At 39.7% G+C, this 13,384-nt stretch overlaps 1 protein-coding gene across 8 annotated transcripts in view; it reads right to left on the bottom strand.

Moving 5' to 3' along the window:
• Positions 1 to 2,183: 2,183 nt before the first annotated feature.
• The window catches only part of ADGRB3 (adhesion G protein-coupled receptor B3), a 625,089-nt gene continuing 613,888 nt past the window's right edge, over positions 2,184 to 13,384 (bottom strand). For 7 of the 8 annotated variants that reach the window (XM_048846018.2, XM_048846015.2, XM_048846019.2 and 4 more), the window contains 3 exons: positions 6,489 to 6,593; positions 4,955 to 5,086; positions 2,184 to 2,996 (listed from right to left, as the gene is read on the bottom strand). In XM_048846018.2, the coding sequence (XP_048701975.1) occupies positions 2,808 to 2,996; positions 4,955 to 5,086; positions 6,489 to 6,593 (426 nt within the window). In that variant the 3' untranslated portion in view covers positions 2,184 to 2,807. The remainder of the gene's footprint in view (positions 2,997 to 4,954; positions 5,087 to 6,488; positions 6,594 to 13,384) is intronic. The other variant, XM_048846020.2, reaches the window with a different exon arrangement.

Here is a 13,384-nt window from a genome sequence, read left to right as displayed (position 1 = left end):
ATCTCCTCATCTATCTCAGTCATAAAGGCTCAGCCAGTGCCATCGTTTCTGTGGAGTCTTCGGGCCCACACCTAAGCACAACACTGCCAGCATGGTTGGCACTGCCATGCTGCCATTGGTTGCTTGGCAGCAGCATTATTCATTTACCGCCCCTCCCCCCCCCCGTGGATGTCACACAGCACGAAAGGAAACTTAATACTGAAGTAACACCATTAACCCTGATAGAAAATTCTGGTAACAGTTACATCACTTTGCCATAGGCTCATGCAACACAGTGCAGGTGTTTCCTAGCTCCTTTAGGCTGGCCACATCCCCGTTACCCATACGGCAGAGTAAAGGCATGGATGTCTTGTGTTGCTACCTGACAAATGCATATCTGCTGCGAGTAGGCACTGCTTTCCCACACAAAGGGGTCCTGGCCACATTCTGACTAGCAGCAAATTGTTAGAAATCATCCTTCACTTTGCTGATGGAGAGCAGGTGGAGAGCAGATGGCCTTATGCAATTAATGAGTATTTACACTGTTGAAAAATAAGTTCTTTCTTTAGAATGTATTTGCTTTTTAAAACACATTTTTGGCATATTTGATTTGCAAATTTAATTAACATGTTTTTCAAAGAATGTTCTCTGATTAGAAGAAAATAAATGACTAACATCTAAAGACGGACAGGATGTTAAACCTGAACTGTTGAGTTTTCAGATTCATATTCAGTTTTAGACTTGGCTCTTAACACAAGAAAAAGATAGATACTTTTTTAAAAATGTATATTTTATCTCCCTCTTTTGGGTATCCCAGTACATCTAGTCTTCTCTGTGAGTAGTTTTTAGGCTGTAAGCTCTCTAGAGTAAGGCCCTTATTTGTGTTTGGATTTACTGTAGTGCCAATCACACTGTCAGTGCTTTACATACTATTGATAAATAATAATACATTTATACATTCCATTTTTTCTCAGTGCTTGTTTCAGCTTGAGCTGCACCCTTTGAAAAAGACAGTGAATGAATGTGCCCACTCAAGCACTTGACTGTTTAAAACAGGACAGGGCTGATTTAACATTAAGTCAATCAAATAAATAATTGAAAGCTTGGTGGTCTAGTTTGATTTTAAAGCCTCCTATTATTGTAAATATGAGACAATATTAATATATAATATTCCCTTTCATACTAATTTGAGGGAGAGTAGAGCAGCTAATGAGTTCTGAATAGAGACGAGCCTAGTAGGCTGTGTTCCAGATTATGCTAAAGATTAGTTCCCAGGCTCAATCAAGGGTAGGACTGTAGTTTGTGCCTGGATTCAATAGTACCAAAAAATCTCCAGAACTGATCTTGATTGTTGGAAATTTCACAAAATCGGCGGTTCTGGAGAGACTGCCAGCATTTTGTAAGAATGTGTAATTTCAGCAGCATCTGTAGAGTATCTGTAAAGTAGAAAATAAGTCCTTTCCTGTTTTGGATTTGATTCCACAAACAAAGGAGCAGATTCATATTCAGGAATTCAAACCCCCTCATTCTTGGAAAGATATTGTGTTTTTTGGCTCATTTTTAGGTCTGACCAGAGTGACTTTACCAAATCACACAGGCAGGTTTGATAATCAGCGCCTTCAGTCTTTGACTCTTGATTAATTGTATAGTTGGATCCCTAATACGAAAATACATTATGTTCTTGATTTATAATGTGAAGTGCATTCACTTTTTTTTTGGCTAAGAAATATGTTCCTGAGTTTTTAATCCTTTATAGGTGCATAAGTCTTTCTTGTTGTTTGTCATGCTGCAACAAGAGGCACCAAGTGGCTTTCTTCCTATTGTGTATATACACACAATTTAATAACTATAAATCAACATTTTCCTTGAGGCTTTGTGCATAGTACCTTACTTGTTTTCTATTAGTTGTCTCTCCGCAACAAGACAGAAAAACATAATACTTGCATAATAGAACAATTGTAGCAGTATTCTGACAAGTCCAATTTACATGGTACATTGTTTCCAAAGAATATCTGAGTAGAAAATACAGAACAGCTATACAAACCTACGATTACATTTGAAAATCATTAGCCTTGAAGGAATAATAACAGTATGCTATTAAAACTCTGAATACATTTTCAGTATCTGTGGTTTTAAAGAAAACTTTATAAATATGCAAATTGTAGATCAACAAATCCAAAATAAAATACACTAAAAAACTGATATGTAGACAAAAGTTTATTTACACCATACAACATTTTAAATATTTTATACACAGCTGCAGCAGAGAAAGCTACTCTGAGCTTTCCAGAGAAAACTGCAATAATAAAGATGTGAAATATATTATTCATATAAAAGTGAGATTATTACTTTATTGCATTTAAAGCAATGAAGAATGTAGCTCAACAGACATTCATTTAATGACAAAAACTTTGCTTTTATATTATAAAGTAAAAAGTGTAGTAATGGCCAAACAGACTGTTATAAACTTTAAAAACTGCATAAATATATACATTGTGCTTCATGGTGAAGTTTTTTGAAAACTAAACCAAATGAAGCTGTTACAACATGAATCGTTGCTTGAGGTTTATCTATAAAGATTACCTTACAAATCCATTCCACGGGTACTTACAACACACGATGGTAAGAATTGTACACCTGGTTCTCCACTAACTTTACTAGTGGGAATATATTGTACGAAAAAATCCCACTGACATTTGGCACATGAAGATCCTGACATAAAGTAGTCACAATGTTCAGACACAAATGTCAGGCTTCCCAAGTCTCTTTAGCGTCAGTGCAATGAATTCATTTTTGTTTTGTTTTCATTTCAGTTTGTTTTGATTTTGTTAAACTTCTGTTTGAAAGTCACCTTCCTGCACATCTAAAGGCAAGTTCAGACACTTCTCCCATTCTGCTGGTCTTAGTTCTAAAGCATCTTTTGCCTCTGTATCTAATACGTTTATTGTGGTATAGTGTTGGTATTCATTCGTGTTTTTGAAACTGTCCCATGGAGCCTTGTTTGGTGTTGGGTTTTCCTGAGGACAGAAAAAAACAGGAAGAAAAAAATTGAAAGTAAGAAATAAATGATTTTCTGTTCATAATTTTGATCACTGAGGTAGCCTCATGGGATACAGAAGTCACAGAGAGAAAATGACTTTGAAGAGAGCTGAAGTGGCTGGTGTCCAGCATCATTCAGCCTGTACTTCTCTCTGAGCAGTCTGCACTTTGGAAGCCTCTTCACCTGAGCTGCCAACTAAATCCTCTCCTTCTAGCAGCTGCCAATTCTGAACAGAGAATGGCATGGGGCATGTGGGCCAGCATTGAGAGCCATATTTTAATAACTATGTTATAGAAAAGTAGGAGGAAATAAAGGAAAATAAGAGATTTTTCTCTTGAATTATGGAATGATGTAAAATAGAGGTTGCTAGCTTGGTTATAAATTGAGATAACCTGATGATCTGCTTATGAAGTAACAAAAGTGGCCTGATTCCAGCAGGGGCTGAGAGCCCTCAACTCCTGAAGAGTACAAAGGGAATTGATGAGGGTCTGTATGGTGGGATGAAGATAGCTTGCGGTTGAAGGCTGACTACTGTAAATAATTCCCGCAATCATTTTAATGCCAAATTTTTAAATCTTTCACTTTTCAAATCAAATAGTGGTATTTTTTTCTCATATGTTTGAATGATCCTGAAATTGACTCTGTTACTTCTTCTGAAAAACAAAATTTTCAATTTTGTAACTGCTTTTTAATGCCAAAACTTTATAGTCATGTGTACCACCATCAACAGATTGACGTCAGCACAGTCCCAGAAAGTGGGTTTGTATTTGTTAATGGTGGCTGGACAGTTGTTAGTAGAAGTAACACAAAACATCATGTGAGAACCACAAAAATAATGACTAAAAGAAAAGGAGTACTTGTGGCACCTTAGAGACTAACCAATTTATTTGAGCATGAGCTTTCGTGAGCTACAGAGCTGTAGCTCACGAAAACTCATGCTCAAATAAATTGGTTAGTCTCTAAGGTGCCACAAGTACTCCTTTTCTTTTTGCAAATACAGACTAACACGGCTGTTCCTCTGAAAAATAATGACTATTATTCCCACCTTTAATATCTGTGGCAACATCAAACTGCAAGCAGCAGTGTAATTTGCAGCTCATGAAGATGTACCTGTACGAGTTTTAATCTACCTGGCTTGCAAAAAACAGCAGCGAGGATATGGCAGTGTGAGCCTCAGGATACGTCTACACTGCAATTAGACACCCATGGCTGGTCCATACCAACTGACTTGGGCTCGCAGGGCTCAGGCTAAGGGGCTGTTTAATTGCAGTGTAGATGTTTTGGTTCAGGCTGCAGCCCAAGCTCTGGGACCCTCCCACCTTGCAGGGTCCTAGAGCTCAGGGTCCTAGAGCCCAGGTTCTAGTCCAAACCTGACCATCTACCCCACAATTAAAAACCCCTTAGCTTGAGCCTCTCATTCTGAGTCAGCTGGTGTGCACCAGTCACGGTGTTTTAACTGCAGTGTAGACATACCCTGAGACTCACGCCGCCATGCCCTCGCATGACTAAAGCTAGTGTGGGTATGCCCTGGAAATTACACCTTCTGCTGCAGTGTAGACATATCAGTTCTTAGGGATTAACTTTAAGAAAAATGCATAGAACCTAGAAGTCATTTCTCACCAGATTTTGTTCAGAAGGCATTTCCCAATAGGCAAGATAATTCAAAGTTTTGGATTTAAAAAGAGATTTGCACAGTATCATTCTGCAAGGGCCCAATGCCATATTCCTTGTGCGTCTAAAATTCACATTGACTTCACCCTAAAGGCTGCATAATGGGACCCTAAGTGATACCAAGTTCTGAATACTGCATCTTACAGCATTGATTAAAAGATACAATATGGGTTTCTTTTGAAGATTTGAGTTTAAATGCAACATCTTCAGCATACAAACACCCATTGATTTCAGTAGGCTTTGGAACAAGCCCTAAATATTCACCATTTGACCTCCATTTGGTTCCTGACAGAAATCGAAGGTCACGTGATTTTGCCTCTTGTGCCTCCTAGAACAACACTGCTTCTCTTGCTGCACTGCAAATTTGGTTTCTGAATTGCAGTCTGGATGTTTGTTCTGGAAAATAAGTTTGGCCATAGAAATCATTTCTGAGAGATTTTGCTTTAAAATGACAATCAGGCCAAGAAAGCACTATAATTTGGAAAGCAGAAACCAATAATTATTTATTTTAGTCAATATAGATAACTAAGGGTACATTTAATATTCAGAAACAAAACATCTAATAAATATTAATTATAATTAAAAGCATTGTCTACCTAGGACATACAATCTTTTACTTTGATTATAGATGGCGCTAGTAGAGCTGTGCAAAATGTTTACAACAAAATGCCAAACTATATAAATTTCATCTGTTGTACAGATGAAACTTACACCATGTTTGTACATTATATTTTAAAAATCTTTCAAGAATGCTTCGTCCAGTTGTATGGTTTGTATCAAAATCACATTAAATATGTAGGTTTGAATGGTGCTGATGTGAAACCAGGTGAGATACAATGGTTTCAGCCAAGTTTTCCTTTGAGATTTTGAATTCATTCAAACCCCAAACACAAGGCAAAACTTGGATGGGGGAAAGGTGAGAACTGGGTACAAATTCACACAGATCATAGCTAAAGAAAATACTCAACAAACCCCTGAGGAGCAAAAATTCAGGGCCAGATTTCAGTTGATGTAAACTGACATAGCTCCATTGGCTTCACATTGGCTGAGCATCTGGCCCTCAGAGTTGAAAATACATAAAGGGAAACACTTCTAACTCACATAGTTTATTTTTAGTGTGCACTTTTGAAACCATAATGATACTATTGCTGATTAATAAATGTGGCTCAGTAAACTATCTGTTTTAATGAAGGAGACTCAACCATGCACTGTTCTCATTATTATTAAGCATACCTAAATAAAGGAGGTTGTTTTTGTTAGGTTTATTTCTGCTGTGCACAGACAATTAGGGTAACAGTCAACTACGGATTATTGCATTTTTGATTTTCAAATGGTAAATATTTATAAAGCTATTACAGACAAGGCACGATAATACAGGACAATGTATACTCTCAGAAGCACATCAGCTGTGAGTGATTTTAGCTGAAGATAGAACAAATGATTTTGGCTAGGACAAGAAAACATTACACTAGCCACACTGCATTGATGAACTACTTTCTCGGTATAAATCCTTTAGGCTTGGTAGACATATACAGATTTTAAATTGTGCTCCCTTCAATTCAATTACTTGTCAGCAATAATGATGTTGTGAGTTGTTATAGTCTAGTTATGAAATCTAATGAGACTTGTCAAAGATAAGAATACTGCAGATATCTTTGGTTCTCTGTCCTCGGGCTATTTACGAGTAGTACACAATAACATCTTACCATAAAATGGTGTTATATAATCCATTTGCTTGCTTGCTAAAGTCTACAAACCAGTATATTTTAAATTAATAAGAAGACAACAATATACTTACCATACTTCCTGATTTTGGTACGTCCCGAAATCTGTCCAGAGTCTGAAATTTCTGATTTAATTCCTGAAACAATTCCATGTGCCTCTTCCTTGTATGCATAACCTTCTGCGAAATGGAACATAATTGGCTATAGTTGTAATTGAATCCGGCCATTTTTTTAAAAAAAGAACCATTATTTCCCCCAACATAATAAAGTAAATTGAATTTGGCAGGACCATCTTTTCCTTATAGACTCAGTAAATGGAAATGAGTTGCACTGAGCCTCCTATCTTCTGTTTATAATGTTCTTCCTGTACACAAAGTATTGGTTTTACCCTTCCATTTATTGAATCGATGAAATCAGGAGATGTTTCTTTTGTGCTAAGCAGATATATTAGGAATGCGACAGCAGCCCTTCTGCAAGGTCTTCAGTCACAAGTTAAAACTGTTTTCTAGATATGTGTTCCACATAGAAGAAATTAATATCTTAATTTCAACATGAAAGGAATAGCATCATAAGGGTATATATTTTTTTCTGAAAACAGTGGAGGTAGGGCTGATGAATTGATGGGGAAAAGGAATTTGTCGCCCTGATGCTATGATGAGTATGAGTTGCTAATGTATATCACCACATCTGAATTGTGATTATGGTCCAAAACTCCATGTAGTATAATTAAATGCCTTCCTGTCATTCACACCTCCCCAGAAGAAAGTTTAATAAATGCCAAAGTTGTGACATGTAAGGATAGATGTTCAGTGTTGCATGGATTTGTATTTGAATAGCGTGAGTTGCTCAACTGTGTAAATCCATAGTTACCAGCAGTGTATCCATCTGAGGTCTGGGACATAGTCCCTGCTGGTATTAAAGTGGTGCAACTCTGCTGACCTCAGTGCAGCAGCACCAATTTACACCAGTAGAGCCTGTGGCCAGGGTGTTGTCATGGAGACAGAACTGCTGCAGAAAGGATGCTGCTCATGTCCACTACGGTCATTTTCCAAACAATAGTAAACCCATTCATTGTAGTTTACGGAAGTATTAAGAGAGTTAATTTCAAGTTTTGGGCTAGCAAGAGTTACATTTGAAAAAATAAGCAGTTTTTGTGTTAAAAATGTGGAAAAGAATAACTTATGCATAAGGCTACGTTTTAGTCACGGGTCTTTTTAATAAATGTCATGGACAGGTCACGGGCAGTAAACAAAAATTCATGGCCATGACCTGTCCATGACTTGTACTGTATACCCCTGACTAAATCTTGGAGTGTGGGAGAGCAGCCTGGGGGCGCCCTGGGTGCTAGGGGAGGGTGGTCCGGGGCTACCACAGGGGCAGGGTGGGTGGCCGCACGCAACCTGGGACCACCATTGGTGCTGGGAGGGGGTTGGGGGGGGATATTTAGGGGGGGCTGGTAGGCTCCCCACCTGGCTCTACATCTTCCTGGAAGCGGCAACATCCCCCTCCCTCAGCTCCTAGGTGGAGCTGGCGTGGCCAGGCATCTCTGTGTGCTGCCTCTGACCTGAGCGCCAGCTCTGCAGCTTCCATTGGCTGGGAACCATGGCTAATCGGAGTTGAGGGGGTGGTGCCTGTAGGTGGAGACAGGACACAGAGCTGCCTCACCATGCCTCTGCCTAGGAGCTGAGGGATGTTGCTGTTTCCAGGGAGCCCTCCCAAGCCCCATCCAGAGCCATCACCCATTCCCACACCCCAACTCCCAGCCCTAAGCCCCCTCCCAAACCCAAACTCCTGCTGCTGGTGGGGAGGAGGGTGAGGTGGCCCGAGACTGTCCCAGCAGCGGCTAGTGTGACTGGCCCACGAGCTGCTGGACCTGCTCAGGCGGCTCCTGGGCGAGCCGCACTGGCCGCTGCAGAAGTCCTGGAAAGTCACAGAATCCATGACTTCCATGACCTCCATGACAAACTGGCAGCCTTACTTATGCATACTTAGGAACTGTACATGCCAAACGGTGACACACCTTATGTGGGAGGAGAAGCACACACGTATACCTTGTGCCTCCCACCCTTTATGTGACCCATGCAAGTGCCATTCAAAATTGCAGTCTCTATACTGGCAGGAGCCTTCTATAATCATTATCTCCATGCCTGCTTCTGCCACCCTCACTCAGTGTGGATAACCAAATTAAGCACAATACTACTCAATGTAGGGTGTCAGTAGATGGCCTTGAATTATCCTTTAGCCATGTGTTTTAATTATTTTATCTTCCATTTAGTGTTTATAAATTGTGTGAAATATTCCTGCCTTATTAGCCATGCATTTTTACCCGTGCTATATAACAACTATATTATCTGTAACATAGCTACGCTGAAACTTAAGCATTTGTTAGACGGCTCCTTGAGCTGTCATCAGAGTCCTGGAAATTGGCAACATTATTCACAAAAAGCACATGAGATATCGCAAGCAATTAGAGACTGATTAACTTAAGTTGAGTTGTGGGGAGAAAACAGGAAACAATTTTGCAGGATTCAATGAGAAATACCTTGCAAAACATTATTTAACTAGAGATAGCTGACCTAAACTCAAAAAGGGGTGACTTGTGACTTGCTGGAGCTTTTTGAAGATATTACTGCTCTGATAGACAAGGGAGCAGGTTCCATATACCCAGAATTTCAAAAGGCAAGGTGCCACTTCAAAGGTTATTATTGGCTAAAATAAGAAGTTATGGTATAGGGAGTAAAACAAATTTTGCAGGTTAAAAAACTGGCACTAAACCAGGAAATATCATATAGTTGTGAAATAAATGATTCCAGCTGGAAACTTTGTAATAGTGGGTAGGAAATGGAATGTACTGAATGCTACCTTTTTGATATTTGTCTGAAGTATTTGTTAAATAGCAAATATGAATAAAGCAAATTTGTCACTTACTTCATTATATAGTTCCTGAAAAGAAGCAGGTGGGAGGGGAAATTAATCAGTTTCTGTGCAATTCTGGCAGCTAAATACTTTAAAAAAATTTGTTGAAAGAAAAATAAATACAATCCACCTAACTGAAAACTATGGATATTTTTTGCTGCTTTATATTTTCATGGCTATCCTTCTTTATTCCCTTCTTGCTGGTTCAGTGTACATTTAAGTGTGTAAAGAGTAATTTGCACTATAAACATTATATAAATAAACTATAATCTCTACCTTTAATTCTTTCTAGTTACACTTTTTAATTCCTTGTTAAAATTCTCAGTTTTAACTATTTTTCAAAAAGTAGAATGGCTATAGTATTCACTATAGTGAATGACCTGCTTTTTCTTCTATGGGACAACAAACCACAAAAGGAGAGAAGCAATTCTGAGTTCAACCTTTTGGTTTTGTGCCCATTTTTCCATTGAGTGGGTGAAGTTCACCAACGATGGAACAAGTCAGAAGTGACAGATCATGTGAAATCTGTGTAGCATTTCAGACAGCCTCAAGATGTACTCTGGTGATTAGAGTGGTATATGAATCTGAACAAGATAGAATAAGGATAAATGGAATCCTTTCTTCTTCCCTGCTGCTTTACACCACAGGCTCATGCTTCCCCTGGACAACATGGCTTCTTTAGCAGCAATTCTTCAGGGGATTCTCACAACCACAGCCACCCAGGAAGCCCCACTCATCCCCAAGGCCTGGAAAGGGGGGAAGCAGTGCAAGTTAACATTCAAATATATTAACTTGTGCCAGTTTCCCCATAGAAAATGGGAGGAAGAGGGAAATCCAGAAGAGAGAACCTGGCTCCCCTCCTCCATCCCCATCCAGGCTGGCACTGTCCAAAGACTGTGGTGTCCCTGTGAAGGGCCTTCCCTAAGGTTGGGGGACAGAGAAGAATGGCACAGAGGCTGCATTTCTTCCTCATTTACCTGCTTCTCTGTGCATGGAGTCCTATGATTTTATTCTTCCTTTCTCTGTCTCCCTTTTTCTCTTACTGTGCAAAAATAATATTCCCCCTTTCCCTCCCAGACTGGATCAGTTTCTTCTTCCTACTAGATATTTATTTACTATTTCTATCTAATTTCCCCCCCCCCCCCCAGTTCTCTCATTTTTCGCTTCCTTTGGTGCTGCTGTTTGACTTCCTTTACGTCTGCTTATTTTTCTCATTTTCTTCATTTTCCTTCTTCCTCTTCCCAGGCTTTCTCTGTTTTTGCTTCTCATCTTGGTGCCTCTGTGTGTGTTATCCCAAATCCTGCTCATTTACTGCACATACAGAAAGAGAGAAGTGGCCTGAACACAGGGCTGGGAGCTAGGAACTCCTGAGTTCCAGAGCTAACTCTGACAGTGACCTGGGTAAATCACAACCTCTCTGCCTTATATGCTACCAAACAAACTTGAGGGGGGATATACCCCATTCCAGCTTATACTGCTCAACCTAGCAAAGCGCAAAGATGGGATGCAGTGTGTGACAAAGACCCAAAATGAGGGACACAAAACATTTATGAATGCAGGAAAATTAAAATCCTGTGGATTTCAGTCGTTTAGTGGAAATAACTTTCTTTAACTTCAGCTTATTAATGTTTGTTTCTGATGTAAATACATGTCTACAGTTTTTAGCAATAAAAGTAAAGCAACACCAAACTGGTGTGGAACATAGCTAGCTTTGGGAATAAAATGAGTAACATTCCACAAAACGAGGGAGTGTTGATAAATACGTTCCACCTAGTAGCTCTACCTACAGTCACACAGTAGCTCCATTACACTCATTGTTTAGACTACTGTACAAGTGACTTTCTCAGTTGCTGCATGGTCCATTGCAATGTGCAGTACTATTGTGACATGTGCCCCCTCTACTAAAGTTAAACGATAATAAACTTGTGACCTTCTGCTTTAAAAATCCATCTCTGTGTCTGTGTTTCATTCTCCTGTGTGTCCTCATCAGTAACAGAGCCTTTCTCCGCATGGCACGTCTATTATAGAGCTCGTTGGGGGGAAAAAGCAATTGCCATGACATCTTTGTGACATACACTGTTTGACACAATTCGTATTAATTTTATTTGAACTGACAGCCATTCACTGGTACTGAAATCTCAGTACAGGAGCAGCTCTGTAAAAGTTTTAGGGGAAAGCAGGCTATGTGGCTAAACAGGGTGCCACACAGCTAAGGACATCACAACCAATAACACTAAGGATTTTTTTTAAACAATATTTTTAAATGTCAAAAAGTATCAAAGCCCTAGTGAATGTCCCTTCTAAAGTAATATTCTACTGGTTTGCAGTGGAAACCAGTGTGATATGTGACTGCAGCAAGAACACAGACAGAATATAAAACTGGCTCTGTGTGACTTTGTGTAAATATAAGACAAACACAACATTCTTTATGGGCTGCATTCTGCCCTTGACTCCATAAGGTTCCATGTTGGAGGTTATGTATCGGGTGTATGATTCAGTGGGAGCCCTGAAGAGAAATTCTGGCTGAGTCAGTGATAATTCCAGTTTCAGGGAAGGACTGCGGGGTGATCCTAGAGTGGTAATGGCACTACCTTGGGAAAAGTTCTGGATTTGCCGGAGCTGGTGGAATTCAGAGCCAGAGCAACTATCATTGTGGGCATGTTAGACGGGGCAAGAAGTATGCTCCTCAACTTGATTCTGGCCCTTCTCCCACCCTGGTGCATTAATGTATGGGTTAGCCAAAATCTGGACTTATTTGTTATATTCTATCCTTGTATTTTTTTTTTTTTTTTTGTGAAGCATGGATAAAATAGCCTGTGGGTAGGAGCTTTGGCACATAAAATAAGGGGTTTTCCTCTCTGAAGGACCAAAAGAATGAAGAAGGATATTTTTATTATTTACAGCGTAGTGAATGATGAGGTCTTAGGATGAGAGGATGCATTAATGTGTCCAAACCCCAGAACTTCCTGTAGTTAGTACCACCAGTGACAGTTTATGATGGGACTGCATGGCTGTGCATGAGTGAGAGAGACAGAGGACAGCTGTACAGCTACTGTAGCTTGTGACTGGTCATGCAGGAAGATTTCAGAGTTCAAAGAGATTATAAGGTACTTTGTAAAGACTAACAAAATAAAGTATATATACGGCATTAATGTTTTCTGTCTATAAAACGAAACACATATGTTTCAGCCAGTGTTAAGTCCCCCATGTAAATAGTACTTTAAAGAACTATTAACTGTTACATAACGCTAAACTGTTTACAAAGGCAAAACAAGACACAGCTGGCCCGTTCCTTGAGTCTGACCAGTCTCCTCTCAGTGCAGGACCCAGGGGCAAGGGGCGGCAAAGGTGGCTCATGGCTACCTTTTTGTCCCCTCCGATCCTGGGTGCACATTTGGCCCATTTAGGGCATCCTCAGGGCTATTCTAACTTACTGTCAGCTGCAGTGGCCCTGAAGAAGCCATTTAGGCTTTAGGCATTAACAGAATGCATCAGCTTTTTGGCCCATGACCCCACCCTACCTCACCCCTCTGTTTTACACCTAGGACTGTGAAGGGGGTTGGGTGGTTATGCCATCACTATGGGATTTCCCTATCAAGGGAAATCCTCAGGTGGCCATCCAGGTCAGCTTTCAGAGTGGTGCAAAGCAGAGATCATGATCTGATCCAGTACCTATAATGAAATCTCAAAGCAGGGAAACGATCTGGTTCAGCACTTCTACAATACCACAGCCACCAGCACAATATCATTGCTGTTATTATTATTATTTATACTGCAGTAATTCCAAATGGTCTCCATTAGGATTGGTGTCACTTGAACAGAGTGATGTATACACATATAGGATGACACATTTCCCTTCCTGATATTTTATATATAATGCATGTAGATAATACAGTATTTAAAAAAAATCTAGGTAATGCGGCAATTGCAAACAAAACACAATAAAAGATGTAAGTATCATATATACACAATGTGAGTCAATTGAAAAAGCATTACAGGATAACTGATACTTGAGAACACAATGTGCATAGTATTGTCAGTAGTTATCTGGAGC

The sequence above is a fragment of the Caretta caretta genome, chromosome 3 (assembly GCF_965140235.1).
Source record: "Caretta caretta isolate rCarCar2 chromosome 3, rCarCar1.hap1, whole genome shotgun sequence".
NCBI lineage: Eukaryota > Metazoa > Chordata > Testudines > Cheloniidae > Caretta > Caretta caretta.
This window is presented reverse-complemented; position numbering and strand designations above follow the sequence as displayed.